This window comes from Benincasa hispida, chromosome 6 (genome assembly GCF_027475165.1).
Source record: "Benincasa hispida cultivar pf3 chromosome 6, pf3_genome.v1.1, whole genome shotgun sequence".
Taxonomy (NCBI): Eukaryota; Viridiplantae; Streptophyta; class Magnoliopsida; order Cucurbitales; family Cucurbitaceae; genus Benincasa; species Benincasa hispida.
Window position 1 is genome coordinate 55389676 of NC_143483.1, and position 23827 is coordinate 55413502.

At 35.6% G+C, this 23827-nt stretch overlaps 1 protein-coding gene across 2 annotated transcripts; it reads right to left on the bottom strand.

Moving 5' to 3' along the window:
- Positions 1-634: 634 nt before the first annotated feature.
- TIP1 (Ankyrin repeat family protein with DHHC zinc finger domain-containing protein) lies at positions 635-7711 on the bottom strand. Of its 2 annotated transcripts, XM_039034644.2 has the most exons (14): positions 7098-7711; positions 6109-6252; positions 5361-5473; positions 4960-5039; positions 4664-4827; positions 3707-3845; positions 3521-3620; positions 3339-3396; positions 3056-3133; positions 2841-2939; positions 1978-2056; positions 1735-1883; positions 1155-1611; positions 635-1027 (listed from the first exon to the last, which is right to left on the bottom strand). In XM_039034644.2, the coding sequence occupies exons 1-13, from the start codon at positions 7365-7367 to the stop codon at positions 1183-1185; spliced, it is 1902 nt and encodes a 633-aa protein (XP_038890572.1). In that variant the 5' UTR covers positions 7368-7711; the 3' UTR covers positions 635-1027; positions 1155-1182. The 2 variants fall into 2 exon arrangements, with proteins under 2 accessions (XP_038890572.1, XP_038890571.1); XM_039034643.2 differs by lacking the exon at positions 635-1027 and having other exon boundaries at positions 1082-1611.
- Between the last annotated feature and the right edge of the window lie 16116 nt (positions 7712-23827).

Below are 23827 nucleotides of genomic sequence, written 5' to 3' on the forward strand. Positions count from 1 at the left end.
ATTTAATTAATTTTGACTAATTTTAAGATTTATTAAAAATACAATGACTAATGTAGATAATTTAAAGTTCAAGTACTAAAACCATGTATTACAAAGACTAGAATGATATTTTAACTTATTTTATATTATCAATAAAATGATTTCTCGTTTACTAAAAAATAAAGTTGAAAGTTCAAAAAAAAAATTGTTGAAAGAGTAAAAAAAATAAAGGGACGATGCCGTAGATCAAATATTTTGTAAGATGTGCCATTACTTTCATTTATTACTCCAATTTTAATGAAAAACTTTTCTTCACCAAACATTATAGGCTTTACCACAATATCCCAAGAACCCAAAACCCTTTCTTTACCATCTAATTTCTCTTTAATTCTCTATACCTGAGTCCTACCTTCCTTCAGATTCCCTTATCTGAGTGAGTAGTGAAAGAACGAGAGAAATAAACAACCCAAGTCTTGACAATTTATACATTTTTTCATCATTAAAAAACAATAATAATTTTAAAGAAAAAAAGGGTTTTTAATACAATAAGAGTACAGAGATTCGAACCACAAACCTCTTGATTGTTAGATATCTGTATGCATCAGCTATACTCGATTTAGCAGAAAAAATCAAGAGATGAATTGTGGAAGATATATTTCAAGAACCAAAGCACTATAAATTTCCTTTCAACACAATTAGGCGATTGTTAGCTCACTTACTTCACAACGAGAAGAGAAGTTACCATAGTAGGGCCATTTTTTGTACTGTACACACAAAAAATCATTACAATAACATATCTAAAATAAAATCAATTGACCAAGATATTCTCAAAATTCCATGGGAGGTTCCTATCAAACAAATAATAGATCTGCACTTTCAAAGGTTATACCAACATATGGAAAATCATCTACTATATAGCTTGGAATCTGAATTACCAGAATGGAAGCCTCGCCGAAATTATGTTCATATTCAAGCAGCTAAGTTCCATGATCTTCACAGAAGAAGTTCCAGATGCTTTCCATTTTTCACAAACCATGTGTGCCAATACCTGTATAAAGAATATCACATCCAGAATCAAGCACTCCACATAAAGTTTCAGAGATTTCGAACGCACAAATCATAATTGGACATTTGAATCTAATGTTGAGTATATTGACATGATACAAAACACTAACTCCGTGATCACTTAAACAATAATAAGCATCATGAGGCTGCTACTGAGCGAGTTGATAAACGCCCAAGGCCGAGACCTAAGCCCAATGGGACAGCATCGTTTTTAGCTTTTCCATGGTTACTGTGACTACAATTTGAAGAATGAGTATGGCCATGATGGCTAGTTGTATTCTTAGAATTCACATTTATTGCTATGTGGTTGTTTCCATTGGTGTGGTGAGAATGAGCGTCCCCATTCTGCAAGACTGAATTCATCGGTGAAGACATTGCTTCCATCTCTTCTGAATGTGATGAGCTTTCGCTATACTCCACATCTTCGTTGTATCCCTTGATCAGAAAATCTGAACAGTTTTTCCTGATCCCATGATCATAAGGGTTCCTAAACCGACCTGCAGGGCCACGCAGATAACTATACCGCATAGCATTTGCCATTTCGTTTGTAGTAATATTACGGGATATCTGGTGACATCAAGGCAAATTTACACTAGTAAGGACCAAAGTGGAATTAGAAAAACCGAATCAAAGCACAAAACAAACACACCTAATTTACAAGTTCCAAAAGAGTCCATAGACAGGAAGTACCTGAGATGCTTGGACAATTGTTAAGACTACCACACCAAAGAAGAGGAAGAAATCAACAATGAGAAATGATATAGCACCAACATGATGATTGCCAGCATGATTAATCCAAGCTCCAAACGACGATGGAGAGGATGGATCGGTTATAATTCCTGAAGTGGTTTATTGTCAAAGATTAAGACACATGGGATTCCACCAAACAAATTACAGACATGATTCAATGTTAAAGCCATTTTGGAAACATACTTGTAATAGTAACTGCTCCAGTGATCAACATTGCCGAAACTTCCAAAACGAGAAATATAAAGAAATCCCATTTGTTTTTCTGTGATAATCAAATATTGATTAGTTTTCATTGAACCTCAGACTATGAATCTATCTAAGCAAACATACAACAAAAACGCAAACGGCAGCCTTTAATACAAAGAAGAGGACCAATTGGCAATGTTTATCCAACATAATTTAGTGAGAATTAGAAGCAACTTTTCCTGACCATTTCTTGCACAAGGGCTATTTTGTAGGCCGGGGATTGTTATTAATTAATCCAGAATAAGTATGCTACACAATAAATTTTAGGCTCAAAAGGTTTGACGAAGAGGAAGAACATTGAACTTTTAGGTCTGGATATGCGTATGCCCTGTGGAAAATATTCATTTACTAGGCAACATTTTTTCTTCCTTCCTATAAAGATATGTTATATTCTTCCTTTGTCAGTCGTGTCAGGTTTTGTCGGCTTGGGGGATTAGTAACTAGATACCACCCAAAAGGGAAACTAGGGAAGAACTGACCCTCCTTTTTTTCCTGAAATTCTAGAAAAATAAATAATCGCAATCTCATGTTGAGCCAGCACCCTAAACTTGATAATGAAGAGAAAAAGAAAACTTATTATTATAATTTACAACTTCCAACTTATTATTATATTTTTCACTATGATACATCTGTACTATCAAGTCCATTGGAAGGTTGCTTGTGACTCCTTTGGCTAGTTTATAGTTGAGTTCCTCTTTCCACTATATTTTTAGGTTAATGATAGCTTCTTCTTTTTTTTTTTTATCATTACTAACATGAAGGAACTAACATGAAAATGTCCATCACAAATGATATTGTACCTTGCCAATACAATTGGATACCCAAGGGCAGTGATGATCGAATTGTTCGACACATCGATTACAAGTTGAACAGTGCTTTGCACGAAGAGGCCTGACAATCTAAGCATGATATTAAATCAAGTTAAAAATGTGCTTTAAAAAATTAAAAATTCTAAAAGGAAATTAGAAAAGAAAAGAATCAAAACATAATCTAAAAACTCAGAAGCAGAACGCACCTTGCAAGTAGCACAGAGCTGAGACCAATTCCCAGCCAGCAAAGCGGGATTGTTGATCTCAATTTTCAACAAAGGTTCCTAATAGAAAGATATGAACAAAGTTAAGCTTTCACCTTAGGCATCAAGATAACGGTAAAGAAAGAAGATTGCCCAATTGTAACAATAGAACAGGAACTCTTTCAATTCTACAGAAACTAATTTGAAAGACGATGAAAGAAGTATGCAATTGTTCCTCTCAAGAATTACTTTATATAGAGGCTTAGAGAGAAACAAATAAACGTACATCATCTTTCATATCCTGAGAGCCGTGCACATCCATTCTAATGAAACCTGGATCTTTGCTGCAGATTAATAGAAAAAAATGAGCACACGTTAACAAATAAATCAAACCTGAAATCCTGCAGTTACAATCTATAAATATCCAACAACTAAAGGAATGGGCTATCTTCCGGAAAGTTTTCATACCTGCTACATCTATAAAACATAAGCAGCCCTGTAGTTGCTAAAATAACACCAATCCATGCAAGAAGACCTAAGCCAGATGTTAACTTTGGCAGATTTGATGCTGCAAAAAAATGCAAAACAAATGTGATTAAGTAATTAAAAAGACAGAATACATACTTAACTGTCACATAAAGCTTATGGAAATACCCAAAATGACAGAATGAATATATGTCACCAGCAACAGAAAGATTAAACACCAAAGTACAGGGGCAAGTCCTAGTTTTGAAAACTTTCCAAGGCGGCTATTTCCATCACAACGTTTGTCAAGTAGCCTTCTAGCATTTCCCTGAAAAGTCCAAAAGCAGAAAATTTTTAGTTTCCTTTTATATAAGAAACAAAATGTCATCAAAGAAAAATGTTCTTTTTATATATAAAAATCAAACAAAAATGTTCACTGAAAAAGGAAGACGAGGAATCCAACAGAAATAGAAGACAATATAAAAATACATATACACCAATTAAATAAGGAAAAAAAAAAACCACTGAACCTCTACTATGTCATACACCAAAGAGGAAGCCAAGATAAGCACTCTGAACCACGCATCAAACATATCTTCTAAATCCTTCACTTTCTTTCAATTCAAGTACCTCAAAATGTTACCGTAACATAACAAACAAATCAAATGTCCCACCTTTTAATCCTCAAGCTTTTGAAAATGTCTTTACAAAATAAAAAATAAAAAATAAAAAATTAATAATCTTCATGCCAGCCTTGGAATTCTCCAACATTTTCCAAGCCTTATACCCACATGATAACACAAAATCTACGGCTGGCTCCAAAAGAAAACAAATTGTACTTTGTAACATTCAACAGTTACAAAGTACAACTTCGGCACAATAACATGTGAAAATTATAGAAATGTTTTTTAGTAAAAATCAACCTGAAGAAGAAATGAAATGGCAGATATGGGAAGAAGAATGAAAGAAAATAAACTAGAGGTCTTTACCCCTAACAAATCACAAAGCAAGAGAAATATTATTAACTAAATAATAACAAACTCTAGAGTCTTCACATGAAAAACAAAAAATAATAATAATTTGCGAATTTGGAAACGAGAAAGAAAAATAATGAGAGAGAGAGAAACTGATTTGGTTTCAACATACAAGAAAAAAGGCAACTTGTCTGTGGTTCTTGTCGGAAGCAAGTTGTGCTGGCGTAAGGCCAGTATTATCGGTCACCACCAAATCTTCTTTCTTTCCAGCTTGCACTAACACTGTACATGCCTCTAAATTACCCCTAATAGCTGCCCAATGGAGAGGAGTGCAACCTGAAAGAAGAAGAAACCACGAGCTAAACAATTATTTAAAAAAGGGGTGCTTTCGAGTTTCACATGATCTTTAAACTAGAAGGAATGGTTTGTTTTTCTTTAGTAAAGTTGTTTAAACCCTCCATATATTACCTTCCTTATCTTGGCGCCCCCGATATGCATCCAAAAACAAGAGAAGTCGTATACAATCAGCAAAACCTTTGTATGCAGCCCTAAAAGAACCACATAAAGAATCAACAGAGAAAGACTTATAATTCCTAAAAGAATTTGTAAGAAAAAGACATTTTTAGAACAACACATTGATTTTTTTTTTTTAAAGAAATAATGGCACTCATTGAATTGGGTTAGGAAATAGTAGCAACTGTGTAAAATGGCGCAAATTGTTCGGGACCATAATATTACGGCTACAAAACAAATAGGATGAGAAACATAAAACCAAAAAAAAAAACCACATCCATAAGCACCATACATGCATAAATATGGATAATACGACTACCATTTTCACAATTTGAAGCATTGTAAAAAACTACTACCAGTGTAAAGGGCTTCTCCCATCATTGTCAGGAACATCAGGGTCTGCATTCCATTTTGAAACAATATGATAGAGAAAAGCCGTCTGACCATATTGAGCTGCAACATGGGTTGTCTGCAACCATGTCCATGCAGTTACAATCAGTATGCTAGAAGGAAACTTTCATTTGATGTACAACCTGACTATTAATTTCATTTTGAACAATTTCTCAATAGAAAAAGAATGCCTAGAACATTAGCTAGAAAGCTAAGATTCAAGAAAGAAGATTAGCACGACCTAGTTACAGTTTGGAAATAAGTTTTGGATGGAAATTAGTGTCAAGTGGCTCAATAAACCATGAAAAACAAGCATCCAAACAACATATCAGAGCACTCAACGAAGAAGTTTAACCTACATTTTCTCATATACCACCAATCTACCATTAACACAGTTAAAAAAATAATTAGAAAACAAAAAGAAAAAGAAAAGGTCAATAGCAATATCAAACACCTGGAGGAAAAAAACAACAATAAAGTTTGAATCTTCTTATATACAGGTCTATTTATTTCTTAAACAATTTTGCAGGCAATTTCAAGAACAAACTCACAGTTCTATCCACGTATTAACTATTGTCTTATTCAGTGAGACCATACTAACTCTTTCCGATACAAAAAATATTATACGTTTCTTCTTAGGCCATATAAATTCACAAATAGGAACACTAAATAAATTAGCAACCATTACATTGCAGGAAAGGAAATAAACACGACCTGATAGCCATACATATAATCAGCAGCATTGACTGCAGCTCCCTCTTGGAGTAAAACCTCAGCTACCTGGATGGCTCCACGAACAGCACTCCAATGTAAGGCTGTTTGCCCGGTATGATCTGCCGCATTTACATCGCCTCCATGCTGAAAATGATGGAATACCAAATTTACTAAACAGCTAGTACAAGTGACAAGAGATGTTTTTTTTAAAACAAAAACAAAACTTTTCATTGATGAAATGAAAAGAGGCTAATCCTCGAAATACAGCGAGACATGAAAAGTAGATGAAACTAGTGAATGGGGATCAGTGGGCGCACCCGATTGTCTCAACTAAGTTGACATACTCTTAGCGCCCTCATCACGTCCCAAAAAAGAGAATTACAAAATAGATCTCTCAAAATAAGTCGCTCAAACGAATTACATGAAATGCATAATTAATTTGGAGAAATGAAAGTATTTCAATTTAAAAAAATGTCCTGGATGGAGAAATGAAAGCATTACAGTTTAAACAAGACATGTATTAAATATCGTGCCTCCGTCTGAACATACAGACATCATTTCAAGCCTCTAGTAACTGCTCCACCCATCCAAATACTTTTGTTTTGGAGTGGAGATACAGATTAGAAAACTCAAGTTTTCCTTAACCATCAACCAGAAAGAAATTCAAAAACTCAATGCCTTAGCGTTCTATTCTTTCATTTCTTTGGCTTGTTTTCTCAACAACTGAAAAACGATACTTCCCAAAAAAAAAAAAAAAACGATCTAGAAACTACCATTCATGAACTCACTTAAACAAAACAAAGGCAGTGAAAGACCACGCTAATCCCGTGTCACATAAAGCCTACCAGATAACTAATAGAAATAAAGTTATTCAAAATCCAATGGCAAATAAAGCAAAAAAGAAATCCCATGGGCTAAATACAGGAAGGAAGGAAATCAAATTTCCCAAACGACCCACAGACAAAAACACGCAGATTGGAAAGACAAACCTCAATTATATAACGAGCAGCGGCAGTGCGATTATTAAGAGCAGCCCACTGAAGAGCATAGTAGCCAAGGCCATCGGGCTCAGAAACGGAGCAACCCTCGCACTCGACCAATCTCTGAAGCTTCTCCAAATCGCCATAAGCTGCAGCCGTGTAGACATCATTTCTCAAGCTCTCATCCGCATCGCCATTGGCAGCGGAAGCTGAAGCAGTCTGGGAGGCCTCTTGATCCCGGGATTGAACCTCGTCGACGACCTCAATTTCCGAAGACATGGTTTTAAAATTACAAACAGTGATTGGGATGAATCCGATGGGTCTAGGGTTTGCAAGATCGGAGGGATTTGAAGGAATTGAAGGTTGAAGAAGGGAAATTGAAGAAATGGGGATTTAGGGTTTTGCCGGGAAATGCCAAAGGAGACTGGTCGTCGCCGTCCGTCAGCGTTGACTGTGGTGATGGGTGGCTGTAACGGAGGAGAGAGAGAGGGAGAGAGAGAGAGAGAATCCAAGCCGTCTATGATTGTATAGTTTTATTGAAAAGGATAATAATTTAATAATATCCATTAATTTATTTTCTTCATTCTTAGTTAGTAATGAGTTAATTATTCTTTTTCCATTCTATTAAAAACAACTAATAAATAACTAAATTGTATTCATGCATCCCATTTCTCCTATACAGTAAAATAAATAAATAAAAATAACATATTTTTAAAAAAAATTGTCACATGCCGAATTTTTCACTCTGCGAAATTTGCACAAAGATGGTGTCCACCCAAGTTCTTTTTCTAGGTCCAAATGACTTGGCATGTAATTAGTATTTCGATGTCCAAATCTTTAAACTATACTCAAGTTTAAAACAAAATTATTTTTAAGGATTAAATTAAAGTGTTGAAGGATAAATTTTGGATCAATCACAAATTACCATGTCATTTATCGAATCAATAACAAAATTACAAATAATTGAATTTGGGATGAATTGAAAGTTGACATGTGTCCTAAATTGAAAATTGAAGACATAAAATTGGTCTATTGATGATGCCACGTGTTTTTATCATGACTGTTGGATTGAATAAAATTAATTCGGTGCCCATGGACCAAGTCAAGCCCACGAAGCCCACCTGAGAACTCTATAAATAAAGGAGTCCTCTTAGGAGGTCAACAATTCTACACTCCATAGACTCTAGAGAGGATTCTCTACAATTAGAAGATTCCTTGACTATTGAAACCGATCACATTTGAAGACTAAAGTCATTTGAAGATACAAACATTCTCCCAAGTCTCCAACTTCGAGAACATCCACATGCTCCGCTTTCACACATCAAATGTACGTATTCAACAGAAAGAGAATCAAAGGATCAAGTACTAGAGATCGAACCACATTCCGCATAAAATCTACATCAACAAAAGTTTAACTCCACGAATTACGTTTCTCCAAAAGCCTCATGCAAAGACTGGTCCTCCAAGAAGACCATCAAGTTTAAAGGTCGATCATCAAGGCCAAAGGTTGATCATCCAAGAAAATCATCAAGTCCAAAGACCGATCATCCAAGAAGATCAACAAGCCCAAAGGTCGACTATTCAAGAAGATCAACAAGCCCAAAAGCCGATCATCCAAGAAGATCAACCAGCTTAAAGATTAAAGTTTATTTTGAAAGCATCAAAGGATTATGTATTAGAGGTTGTACTTGTTATACTGAAATTCATATAAATATAAAAGTTCAAATTCCACGAAGCAAGTTTCTTCAAAAACCTCGTGCGAACTAATTAGCACTGTTGGGAATAATGTCCTAAATCTCTTTGTAATCTCATAGTTTGTAACCTTTGTATGAACATATTGTTATTAATAAAATAAGAGTTATTTTATAAGCATTTACTCAATCCAATAATCTAAGATCTGAGATTATTTTATGTAAATTTAAACAAATATGTAGAGACATATAAGTGGATCATGTTTAAATAATAACCTAAATGGTCTGTAGTAGATGGATAAGGTTGGGTACCTTATCCTAATGACACTACGGATACAACCCGCTTTGTAGCCATTACAAGTGTTGTCAAGTGCTAAATGATCTGATCCTGATCGTTCATGTGGAAACATGCGAGCGGGGGTATCCTATACAAAGAGTTTGTATAAGATCGGACCACGAAATGATTAGTCTCTTTATATAACACCATTGATAATAGAGACTTATATTTCATTAGGATAACCATAGGTGACATGACCCGAATCCTGAGTGAGTTGTGAACTCCTGCTCATGAAGGCAGTCCTTTGATTTGTATGGGTGAGAGTGGCCAGATTGTCAACTCAACAAGCCTACCATTTTGGGGATTCGTTTGATTGGGGAGTTGGGAACTTAGCTTCACAAGACGGAATTCACTCCTTCCCCAATGCAAGGGTAAGTAGATAAATTACTCCCTTACAGGCTGATTCCGGGTCTTGAACATAGTGGCCACATCCTCTCTTGGGAAGAAAGGACTCAATCATAGTGGGACTATGTCTTATTGCTCATTAGAAGAATCAGTGGTACTTGAAGAGTTAGATGTAACTACAAGGGCAAAACTGTAATTTGGCCTAGTTGTACTTACGAGCAGTTTGTGTAGAGTCATCGCACTGTTGATTGGTTATATGGACACATAAATATATCTGTAGTGCGAAGAGTACAACTGTCGGTCTTTAGTAGAGTGCCCGACAGTTAACGAATGGTGGATATCGTGATTAAAGAGTTTAGTCAGTTATTCGCATACCGTTAGAGCTTCAAGCTACAGGTCCATAAGGTCCCCTTGGTAGCTCAATGGATTCAAGTTGAGAATAAGATTTTGAGTTAGTTTGAAATGTTCAAATTAACAAGAGGGAGTTTGATTATATATGATATAATTAAATTAATTCAACTATGTATGATATAGTTGATACATTATTTGATTGGAGAAATTAATATAAATATGATTTATATTAAATTCCATAAAATAGGAAAAGAACTATGGTTTGTATGTTGCATATGATGCAATATTAAAACTATGGGTTATAAATATAATATGATAAGTTAGTTATTGTATTTATTTATATTTTATTAATTATATGATAATTAATATTTCTTTTTCTGAATAACCGACCTTAGTGGGTGATTATACACGATTTTATGGTAACTATGAGATAAAAAGAAAAAATAGTTTTTTCAAATCATTTAGTCGGATCATCTCACAGAATTCACTATCGAGAGACTAAACGATAGAGCATCGAGTTCACTATACGATTGCACTCGTTTCTACACGATCGAGTGTCGAGTCTATACGATAGGCTTCTTCTTCTACACGATCGTTTGATTGCATATTTGATCGTTTACTTCCTCCATCCCTCTATCCAAAATCATACAAAGCCCACAACTCCTAGATTCTCACACAAAGAATACTAAGGTAATCTTGTGGTGGTGTCGAGTTGTGTTCAAGGATTGAGGATCAAGTTTTACTCGCTGGTGATCGAGGATTTTCAAGTTGCTCGTTACGTTTGTGTTGAACGTTGCGTTCGTGACTGATTGAGGGAAATACGTGAAGAAAGAGTTATTCAGATGTATTGTTTACTCGATCCATTTGATTTATTTAATAAGCATGTTGTAATTTATTGATTAATGCATAATCATTTCTGTATGATTGTAAATGTTTGAGTTCTTTCACAATGGAGTTTGGAAAGATCCGCTTCTGCTCACAGGTCCTCTAGTTTTAGAGTTTCTTCAATTAGTATCGGAGTCAGGTTGTTTTGATATTCCAAATTCCATTGTTGTATTGAATGTCATTTATAGTCTTGGTGGGTTTTAAGCATTTTACAATGCGTTTAAATGTTAAATGTGTTTGTGGATTCTGTTGATGGGTGTTTACGGGATAATTGCCTCTTTTTAAAGCTTTCTTTACATTTCCAAAAGTTAATTTGTAAGGGCCCCTGCGTTTTTGGGCATAATTAACAAGCAATCAAGTCTGTATCCAAGTTGTTGTCTATTTCAGTCGTTCGTGATGAAGCTTCATACGCAATGGGTTGCTATTTGCTTCGAGGGAGAAGACGAATCATTGGTCGCATCGTGTGGCTTAAGCTAAACGATCGTTTAGATTTGGCTATGCGATCGTGTAGAAAAGTTATACTCGATCGTGTAGTAGTTGTTAAACGATCGCATAGCTAATACTATGGGATCGAGTAAAGAGTTTACTCGATTGTATTGCGTTGGCTACTCGATTGCATAGACGCTCGGGGTAATTGATCGCTAAGTATATGATATTTGATGCATGGCGCGTGCACTAAACAATCGTGTAGGCTAGCATGCTCATCGCATAGTCACTAGCTACTCGATCACTCGATATACGATACTCGACGCTTGCTCCTCGATCATTTAGACAATCATGCTCGTTGCATAGTCATAGCATACGTTACTCGATGTGCGCTGCACGATCGCGTGGCCTTTTGTAATAGAGCTTTTCTTTCTGATTTTGAGACTAATTTTTTTATGAATGTACATGTGACGTATGTTTATTTATATGCCATAATGAATGTCATATAGTTTTAAAACCCACCATTGGTTATGCATTTATTCATGCATCATCTTTATATTATAAGTGTTGTAACATAGTATTTTGCATGATTAAATTACTTTAAAGCATTCTTGAACACAACATAACACGGTCAATAGCAAACACGAACTTAACGAACAACCTCCAAAATCTCAAACTCAGTCGAGTTAAGTGAGGGCTCTGTGTTACCTTAGTATTCGCGGCGTGAGAATCCAGAAGTATGGCTCTGTGTGGACTTGGTTAAAGGCAGAGACTAGAGGAATAACAATCGTGTAGATGATTGAGCAAGTGGGAGATGAGAAGAGTCTATCGTATAGACGAATGCTCAATCGTGTAGAAGAAGGTAATCTATCATATAGAAAAAGCCCGCGATCGTTTAGCTATGACCAGGTGAGTGAACTATCATATAGTAACACTCCACGATCGTCGTTTAGTCTCTCTTTCAGCTATTGTTTAGTGAAAACCATTTCACTTGACAACAATTCCGTGAGTTCTTTTCTGAGAATAGCAACTCTACTAAATTTAGGAAAACATTTTTCCTTTTATCTTATGGTTACCATGAAACCACCAATAACCTCTCACTCAATTGGTTATTAGAGAAAAATAGATAATTATCTAATAATTAATATTATTATAAATATATATGATAACCAACTTACCATATTATATTTATAACCTATAGTTTTAATATTTCATCTCATGAAACATCATAACTCTTTTTCTATTTATGGTACTTAATGTAAATCACATTTATATTAATCCTCCACTTAATGTATCTCATACATCACACCGATTATATCATATATAATCAAATTTCCTTTTGTCAATTTGAACATTTCAAATCAACATCAAGAACTGATTCTCAACTTGAATCCATTGAGCTACCAAGGGGACCTTATGGACCTGTAGCTTGAAGCTCCAACGATACGTGAATACCTGACTAAACTCTTTAGTCACAGGATCCACCATCCGTTAACTGTCGGGCACTCCACTAAAGACTGACAGTTGCACTTTCCTTATTACAAATATATTTTGTGTCTATATCAACCAATCAACAATGTGATAACCCTTCACAGATCGCTCGTAAGTACAGCTGAGCCAATTAACCGTTATGCCCTTGTAGTTACATCTAACTCTTTAAGTACCATTGATCTCTTTAATGAACATAAGTCATAGTCCTACTATGACTAAGTCCTCTCTTCCAAAGAGAAGTTGTGGCCACTATGTTCAATACTCAGAATCAGCCATTAAAGGAGCAATCTATCTACTTACCCCTGTTTCGGGGAAGGATTGAACTTCATCTTGTGTAACTGAGTTCCCAGCTCCCAAATCAAACAAATCCCCAAAAAGGTAGGCATGTTGAGTTGGCAATCTTGTCATTCTCACCCATACTAATCAAAGGACCGCCCTCAAAGGAAGGAGTTCCCAAAACACTCAGGATTGAGGTCATGTCACCTATGGTCATTTAGGTGAGATGTAAGTCTTAAGTATCAATGACCTTATATAAAGAGACGAATCAACTCATGGTCCAGTCTTATACAAACTCTTTGTATAGGAGACCCCCGCTCACATGTCTCCACATGAATGGTCAGGATTAGTTCACAACACTTACAAACTTCTACAAAGTGGGTCGTATCTGTAATGTCACTAGGACCAGGTATCCCTCTTAATCCTTATACTACAAACCTTTTTAGGTTATCACTTAAGGCTTGATCCACTTGTATATCTCACATACATGCTTAAGTTTACATACAATAACCATGGAGTTTTGTTTATTGGATATGAGTAAATGTCAAATAAAATAACTCTTATTTTATTCATAACAATTGTACAGTTTACAAACTACGAGACTCCAGGAGAATTAGGATACCAATCCCAACAATCCATGCATCATCATTATTATAAATGTTATAATATAAAGATATATGTTAGCATGTATGCTTAGTTCATTACTTGTTATATAAGAGTTATATAAATTAGTAATGAATGAACATTGCATGAAGCATGGCACTTAGGTTTATTTATAAAAGTTAGAAATGCCTTGAGGATGGCTAACTTAACAATGTAGTTGATTTTAATTGTTTCATTCTTTATAAGTGTTATAATTAATGAAATTATAATTAAAATCGATAAGAAAGAGTTGCATGCAAATTTAGGCTTTAATCATGTTTTAAAAGAGTTTTAAAATTTGATTGAGATAGACCTAAGTTCACAATTTTCTAGTGAGATTAGAAATTAGATTAATCTTTTATATCAGTTTAATAGGATCAAATTGATTTCAATAAAAGATTAAATTTGTAACAAATCTATATATAAGGGACCTTTTGTCTAAGATTAAATTTGTAACAAATCTATCAATAAAAGATTAAATTTGTAACAAATCTATCAATTAGTCTCACATGTTATCATGTTAAAATCTATAAGGATTCTCCTGTCCATAGTCACATATTATGACTATGAGATATGGCAAATGGACGTCAAGACTGCCTTTATGAATGGTAATCTTGAGAAAACCATCTACATGGTTCAACAAGAAGGATTCATTGAATAAGTTCAAGAGCAAAAGGTTTACAAGCTTAATCGGTCCATTTATGGACTGAAACAAGCATCTAGATCTTGGAATATACGATTTGATACAATGATCAAATCTTATGATTTTGAGCCCTGTGTTTACAAGAAAATCATCAACAACTCAATAGCTTTTTGTGGATGATATCCTACTAATTGGGAATGATGTAGGTTTTTTTATTGGCGTTAAGAAATGGCTAGCTGCCTAATTCCAAATGAAAGATTTGGGAGAGGCGCCGTTTGTTCTAGGAATCCAAGTCATAAGAGATTGTAAGAACAAAAGGTTGGTCTTGTCTTAAGTATCGTACATTGACAAGATGCTTGTCAAATATTCGATGCAAAATTCCAAGAAGGGTCTATTATTAGGCTCCATGTCCAATCTACCAAGCTTTGGCTTATATGCAAGAACAAGTTTAGTTTGTTTTGCTTTATCACATCTACTAAATCGAAGACAATAGAATGTGAAGATCAAAGCAGGTAGAGCACTGAGTTTGAAAACCAACCGAATACTTGAGTCAAAGGCTTAAGCCAAAACCGATGGATTCCTCGTGTCGCGTACTAAGATCGAAGCTAATAGAATGCACAGATCCAAGCTGGTAGAGCTATGAGTTTGAAACCGACGGAATGCTTGAGATTAAAGACTAAAGTCAAAATCGGCAGAATCATCAGGTCGCGTACTAAGATCAAAGCCAATAGAATGCAGAGATTAAAGTTGGTAGAGCATTAAGTTTGAAACTGACAGAATGCTCGAGTCAAAGACTGAAGCCAAAACTGATGGAATCCTCAGGTCGTACACTAAGATCGAAACCAATAGAATGTGGAGATCAAAGTCAGTAGAGCACTGAATTGAAACCGACGGAATGCTCGAGTCGAAGACTGAAGCCAAAACCGATGGAATCCTCAGGTTGCACACTAAGATCGTATTGGGTTATATGTTCTAAAACTCGTTGTTTGTAAACTTTAAACATATCTCTATTTACAATAAAGATGTTATTGAGATTGTTTCAATAAAGTTGTATTGAACATATAAATTGCATTTATAAATTCCTAAATCCAATAAACTCATGAACCCATGGCTATAATATGAATACTTAAACTTTATGTAGAGACATAAAAAAGGATCAAGTTTTAGTATATATCCAAAATGGTCTATAAGTATATGGAAAGGTTGGGTACCTCATTTTAGGGACACTATGGATGCAGCCCGTTTTGTATATTGATACAAACGATATGATCCCAAAGTTGTTGATGTGGGGACATGCGAGTGGGGGCATCCTATGCAAAAGATGTTTGAATAAGACCGGATCACGTAATAGTCACTTTTCTTTATAACGCCCGTTTACTGTTAAAATTGACTATTTCAAATCGATGACCCAAGGTAACTCGATCTCAATCCTGAGCTAACTATGAACTCTAATTTATTTAGGATTATCCTTTAATCTGCATGGGTGAGAATGACTCAATATTGTCACTCAATAAACCTCCCATTTTAGAGATAAGACCAGATAGATAGTTGGGGACATAGTCCTATAAGACGAAATTCACTCCTACTCGTTTTAGGGTTAGCAAATAGGTTGTTCCCTCAAGTACAAACTCCTAGTCATAAATAAAGGGGATCCACCCTCTCTATTGCTGAGAAGGACTCGATTTATTGGTAGGACCATAAACCGATTGTTCATTAGAGAGTCAGTGGAGACTTAAGAAGCAAGATGTATTGCAGGAGTTAAACAGTAATTTTGACCGAGCTGTAAATACAAACAACTTGTGAAGAATCGACTTACTGATTATATTTAAATCAAGTGGACAGAAATATACCTACAGTGACGAAAGTGAAATTACTGAGCTATAGTAGAGTGTCTCGGTAGTTAACAAATATTGATTAATTTGGTTTAAAGAGTTTAACCAATTAATTTCAAATCTTGGAGCTGAGCTTATGATCTGTAGGTTCATTAGGTCCCTCTCCTAGCTCATAAAAGGATTAAACCTTAGAATAGTGAGAGAATTTGAATGTTCAAATTCGTTTTAGGGTTTGGATTATTATATTCGATATAATTAAACGTTTAATTAACGAATTGAACGGTTTTTTAGTGTTAAAAGTATCTCTTTAAAAAAAAAAAGATTTAAGTATTAATCACATGAATAAGAATTCAAGTTTTAGATTAGGTATTTAATTAATTTAATATTTGATATTAATTAATTAATTAATTAATTAAAATTATTTATTAATTATTTATTTAAAATAACATATTTTAAATAAATTTGAATTTGAAAATTTTCAAATTCAATTCTCAATTTCCCATTTAATTTCAATTTGAATTCTTTTTTGAAAATTAAAATTGAATTAAAAGGGAAATTAATTTTTTTTAAAAATGTGAAGGTGGGTTTTTTTCCATTTCTCATACCTAATCCACCTTCCTAAGTAGGAATTTAAGTGTCAAATTCTCTTTCTCTTTTAATTTACATGTTGAGGTTGATAAATACTAGCTTAAAGGTTGTATTTTAAACCCTATTTCTATTATTTTTTGAATTGCATGTTAATCCACTAAAATTAATGTAATTAGAGTATTTAAGATCAAAGTCGATAGAGCACTAAGTTTTAAACCGACGGAATGCCCGAGTCAAAGATTGAAGCCAAAATCGACGAAATCCTTAAGTTGCGCATTAAGATTGAAGCTAAAGAATGCAAAGATCAAAGCCGGTAGAGCACTGAGTTTGAAACTGACGGAATGCTCGAGTCAAAGACTGAAACCAAAACCAACGAAATCCTTAGGTCGCACACTAAGGTCGAAGCTAATAGAATACGAAGATCAAAGTCGGTAGAGCACTGAGTTTGAAACCTACGAAATTCTCGAGTCAAAGACTAAAGTCAAAACCGACTGAATCTTCGGGTGCACACTAAGATCGAAACTAGTAGAACGTGAGATCCTCAAAGATTTAAGACGAAATCCTCAAGTCACAGACTATGATCAATCTGGCAGAACTCTAAGGTCAGTGCCGAAGGGACACTAAAATTGAAACTCTGAACCACTTCTTGTTTCATTCACAACTAGAAAAAAATGGAACAAGTTAGTAAATTGGAAAAGAAATATTTAAAAAAATGAAAAAAGAAGGGTGATAGAAAAATTGAAAGATATTTGTTATAAAAAAAAGTTGAATCAAATGGAAATAATGAAAAAAAAATGTAAAACAGACAAAAAGAAAAAAAAAAAAGAAAAAGAAAAAGAAAAAGAAAAAGAAAAAGAAAAAGAAAAAGAGAAAAAGAAAACGAAAACGAAAACGAAAAAAAAATAAAGAAGAAAAGAAAAAGGAAAAAGATAGGAAAAAAAATAATGATAAAAAGAAGAAGAAAAGGGATGAGGTTAAACAAAGCTCCTTGGTTATCTTATGTGAACTTAAGCATGTATATGTGATATACAAGTGGATCATTCCTTAAGTGATAACCTAAATAGGTCTACAATATAAGGATTAAGGTGGGATACCTGACCCTGGTGACACTATGGATACGACCCGCTTTGTAGAGGTTTGCAAGTGTTGCAAACTACTACAGATGGTAGATCCTGACCATTCATGTGGAGACGTGCGAGCGGGGTATCCTATATAAAGAGTTTATATAAAATTGGACCACGAGATGACTAGACTCTGTATAGAATGTCGTTGATACTAGAGACTTACATCTCACCTAAACGACCATAGGTGACACGACCTCAATCCTGAGTGTTTTGGGAACTCCTGCCTTTAAGGGCAGTCCTTTGATTAGTATGGGTGAGAGTGGCCAGATTGCCAACTCAATATGCCTACCTTTGTGGGGACTTGTCTGATCTGGGAGCTGGTAACTCAATCCACAAGATGGAATTCACTTCTTTCCCGATGCAGGGATAAGTAGAGAGATTGCTTCCTTAAGGTCTGATTCCGGGGCTTGAACATAGTGGCCACAACTTCTCTTTGGAAGAGAAGACTCAGTCATAGTAGGACTATGACTTATGTTCATTAGAGGGATCAGTGGTACTTAAGGAGTTAGATGAAACTATAGGGGCATAACGGTTATTGGTCGAGTTGTACTTACGAGCGATCTGTGAAGGGTTATCACACTGCTGATTGGTTAAGATGGACACATAATATATCTGTCGTAAGGAAAGTTCAGTTGTCGGTCTTTATTAGAGTACCTGGCAGTTAACAGATGATGGATCCCATGACTAAAGAGTTTAGTCAGTTATTCACGTACAGTTGGAGCTTTGAGCTATAGGTCCATAAGGTCTCCTTGGTAGCTCAATGGATTCAGTTGAGGATCAGTTCTTGGTGTTGATGTAAAATGTTCAAATTGACAAGAGGTAATTCGATTATATATGATATGATCGGTATGGTGTATGAGATACATCTAGTGGAGGATTAATGTAATTGAGATTTACATTAAGTACCATGGAATAGAAAAAGAACTATGGTTTATATGTTTCTTTAGATGAAATATTAAAAATATAGGTTATAAATATAGTATGATAAGTTGGTTATCATTTATATTTATAATAATATTAATTATTGGATAATTAATTCTTTTTCTCTAATAACTAATTGAGTGGGAGGTTACTGGTGGTTTCATGGTAACCGTGAGATAAAAGGAAAATTGTTTTCCTAATTTTAATAAGTTTTGATAAGGTTGAAATTTTTGTTTTTAGATTTTTCTCTCTCGAAAAGTAATCTCACGGAAATTGTCAAGTAAATAGGATTTACTAAGCGAGAACTTGGAGCAAGCTAAACGATCGTGTAGTGTTTGTAGGTGACTGACACGCAGCTAAGCGATGAGCTAAACGATCACTTAGCTTTTGCTAGACGATCGTTTAGCTTTTGCTAAACGATTGGGCATCGACCTATATGATAGGTTATGTCTTTTCCCACTTGCTCAATCATTTACACGGTTGTTGATTCCTCCATTTTCTACCTCAAACCATGTTCACTCAGAGCTCACCCTCTGGAATCTTACATCGAGAATACCAAGGTAGCCTTCTTGGTGGTGTCATACTCAACTCGACACCGTCGAGGTTCTGTGGAGGCCGTTCCTACTGTTGGGGTGTTCGTGATCGAGGTGATCGCTGAGTTTGAGTGTGCGGTGTTCGTGTAGCGTAGCGATCATGTTGGACAACGTTCGAGGTTGATGTGTTCGAGCGTTCATGAGCAAGGAGCTTGGCGATGAGTCTACAAATGTGTGTAGATTTCTCCTTGGTTTTTGTATTATCATGTTGTAATGTCTGTAATGAATGCATAACTATTTGTTTCTATTTATGATTGTGATTGTAAAGTTCATACATGATTGTAATTTGGAATGATCCTTCCGCTGCTCGTGGAAATTCTCGTGATCGATTTTCTTCAATTGGTATCAGAGCCAGGTTGTTCTGATATTCCAAATCATAAGTTTGCTTTGAACTTCATTTTACAGTCTTGGTGGGTTTCTGCATTTGTGTTTAATTGTTAAGTGCATTTGTGGATGGAGTTGATGAATGTTCCGGGTTTAATTGCCTTTAACTAAAGATTTCTTCAATTACAAAGTATTAATTTGTAAGGGCCCTTGTGTTTTTGGGCGTAATTAACTTGCAATCGAGTCTGTAATTCAAAGAGTTTGAGTTAATTGAGTCGTTCGTGATGAAGTTTCGAAGCATTGAGATGCGGTTCTCAACGAAGAAGAAGACCAAGCGTTGGTCGTATCGTGTAGCCTAAGGTAAATGATCGTGTAGATTTTTCTATAAGATCGTGTAGTATTTACTAAATGATCGTTTAGCTAATGCTAAGCGATGGGGTAAACCGTTTACTCTATTGCATAGCGTTGGTTGCCCGATCGCGTTGACGCTAGAGGTAGACGATCATAGTGGGAGCATGTGATGCTCATCATTTAGTAAAAGGTGCGCGCTAGACGATCGTGTAATTAACAAGCCTAATCGCTTAGTTACTACCTACACGATCACACGTATAAGAAACGGAGGCGCTAGCTAAGCGATAGTTTAGGCAATGGTGTTTTGCCACATCGTAGTCGTTTAAGCGATCACGTAAGGCGGGGGTCGTGCGGAGCGCGCTAAGCGATCGCGTACCTTAGGCTTCATCGCTTAGTAAAAATAGTGTAGTATTTGTTAAACGATCGTTTAGCTCTGGGAGTGTTGGTAAGCGATAGAACAAAACATTTGTTTTATCGTGTAGACGATCGCGGGGAGTTTAGTACATGATGGTTGGAGACGAGTTACTTCGCTCGGACGGTTCAAGACCCGGTTTGCCTGTTTGAACCAAAGTCTCATTGGTTTTGTATAGTTAGCTTTGATTTTGTGATTTTAACGCAACTTTACCCGGTTCATCAACATTTATTTCTTATACATGTGATGTATGGTGCTTATATGTCAAAGTGTTTGACATATAGTTTAAAACCCACCTTAGATTTTTCAATTATTCATGCATCATGTATTATAAATATTATAATTGAGCATGAAGAAATTACTTGAAAGCATGCACATGCATCATGAAATATAAGAGTTATATTTTGCATGCAGTGAGCATTATCATGCATTATCCTTTTATTATAAGTGTTATAGTCTAAGGGTGAATGGAAGCATGTTTTGCTTGTTTCATTGTTGTTTTGTATAAGTGTTATATAAAAGAAGTAGCAATGAATATACAATGCATTGAGCATGACACTTAGGTTGTTTATAAATGTTATGAATGCCTTGCATGTGTTAGCTTAACATTGTGATTTTGGTTTCCGTTTATAAGTGTTATAAAGGAAATTAGACCTAAAATCAATAAGAAAGAGTTGCATGCGGACTTAGGGTGAACTCAAGTTTTTTAAAAGGGTTTTAAAATTGGATTGAGATAGACATAAGTTCAAGTGGTTCTAAAGAGTTTAGTAATCTAGATTAATCTTTTAAAATCAGTTTAATAGGATTAAATTGATTGGCATAAAAGATTAAATTTGTTGTAAACCTATCTATAAGGGTCCTTTTGTCTAAGGTGGGTTTTGGCGAGGCTGGGGTTCTTAAGTTGATGGAAGTGTAACACCCCTACCTGGGAACCTACCTGGAAAGGTGAATTAGATAGATTTTCAACAAGCATGTAACGATTTGGTCAAAGACTCCGTTAAAAAGTTTAATGGATGATGATCGAAAGTTGTTTAACTATCCAAGGTAAAAGTTAATCTTGGGAAAACCTAAAAGTCACTTAGTTAAAATCCTTAGCCGTGTTTTTTCTAAGTAAGCTAAACCCTAGGTTATAAAATACTCAGTGGGAGGAAGAGATGTATCTTATACGTCTATGATTCCACTCACGTTTCTCCCTGAATGTTCACGCCATGAGATTCATGCTTGGCCTCGTGGCCCCCTTCGGAGGGTGTTTGCATGAGTCAATATCAAGGTGGACGGAGAGAGTGTTTATAGTAAGTAAGTGAAGGGTGTGTGTCAACACGTCCTATAATCTCTGTCATTGGTTCACACCAGATCATTTTGTACTCTCTCGTGTCGTCTTTGAGCGTCCCCTTTCGGATGGATTTTGTGCAGTTGGTCAAGATCAAAGTGAACTCCAGAAATGGATAGGGTCGCTTTAGGTTTTTCCCCAATCGGATTTTTTCCCTTCGGATTGGCTTTTTGGGGCGAATCTCTAGAGCCTAAAATGGCGGGTCACATTTACGGAAGATTGTTGAGTAAGTTAATGATCTCTTGGCCAAATCAATGATGGCTAGTCATTATAGGAGCAAGAGTTGTTCTGGTATTAATGACTGGTTGAGAACTTCTTAATTCAGAGGAGGGATAATTAACCTCCCTTCGACGGCTTTTGTCCTAAACATTTGAAGCGTCATTGCGAAACTAGATGTCACACGGGGTTCATATTAGTTTTGCTAAAACCTTGTTGGATGTTGTTTTGTTTACAATGTGTATTTGCTTAAAACCTAACGTAGGTCAATGTGTTTTTCTTTTCAGCAACTCGTTGGTATTTCTTTTTAGTGCTTTGAATATAACCGACTACATACAGTGGAAAGAATCGTGTGAAATGTATTTCGTGTCAAACGACCTCGTATTTGTCATGGTTGAGGAGTGTCCTTAAGTCCCGAACCTTGATGCACCACAAAGTGTTTGCAATGCGTATGAGGTGTGGATGAAGGCCAATTTGTTGGTTCGACTTCACATTTTGGCTAACATACCTGATGTTTTGGCCAAAAGGGTTGAGCACATGATCATTGCACGTGAGATCATGGACACACTGCAAGATTTGTTTGAATGCCAGTTCTTACTTTTCGAGCATAAAGGAATGGATGAAAATACCAAAAGTGTCAGTTGTTTTGACACTGATCCCACTACTCTCCAAAAGAGGAGGAAAGACAGTAAATCTGATTTATTGTTCTTGGAGACGTGTCTGGTAGAGAATGATGATTCTGCCTAGATCCTTTATTCAGGTGCTACTAATCATGTCAGTTCCTCTTACCAAGGATTTAGTTCCTGGAAAACGTTGCCACAAGGAGAGATGACTCAACGAATTGGCACTGATGAGGTTGTTTCAGCTGTTACTGTAAGCAAGTTGAAGTTATTTGTTGACAAGAAACGTCATTTGTTACTAGATAATGTTTTTGTAGTTCCTCATATTAAGAGGAACTTGATCTTGGTTTCTTGTCTCATTGAACAAGACTATACCATCTTTTTTTCTGAGAATAAAGTGTTTATTTTCAAAAATGGAATGGAGATTGGTTATGGTTCACTGGAAAGTAACTTATATGTACTAAGGTCGTTAGTCATAAAAGCCTTGTTTAACCCTGAAATGTTCAGTATGACAACAACAACTAAAAGACCAAAGGTTTTTCCTAAGAAAAATGCCCATCTTTGGCATCTGAGGTTAGGTCACATCAACCTCAATAGGATTGAGAAGTTGGTGAAAAGTGGATTTCTAAAAAGTTCAAAGAAAACTCTTTGCCGGTATGTGAATCATGCTTTGAAGGCAAGATGACCAATTACTGGAAAAGATTACAGAGCCAAGGAAGCCTTGGAACTTGTACATTCTCAGACCTATGTGGTCCGATGAATGTTAGAGCTCGGGGTGGATATGAATATTTCATCTCTTTCATAGATGATTATTCAAGATTTGGGTATCTCTACCTAGTGCAACGTAAGTCTGAAGCCCTTGACAAGTTCAAGGAGTACAAGGTTAAAGTTGAAAACTTGTTATCTAAGAAGATAAAAATACTACGATCTGATCGTGGTGGAGAGTATAAGAATCTCCAATTCCAAAACTATATGATAGAACATGGTATTGCATCCCAACTCTCGGTCCTTGGTACATCTCAACAGAATGGTGTATCAGAAAGGAGAAACGGAACCTTGTTGAACATGGTTCGGTCTATGTTGAGTTATGCTCATCTTCCAGATTCATATTAGGGTTTTGCAGTGCAGACTGCATGTTATATCCTGAACAACGTTCCCTCGAAAAGTGTTTCTGAAACACCTTTTGAAGAGGTCGTAAAGGTAGTTTACGCCACCTCAGGATTTGGGGTTGTCCGGCACATGTGCTGATGACTAATCCAAAGAAGTTGGAACTGCGTTCGAAGGTTTGCCTCTTTGTAGGCTACCCCAAGGAAACGAGAGGTGGATACTTCTATGATCCGA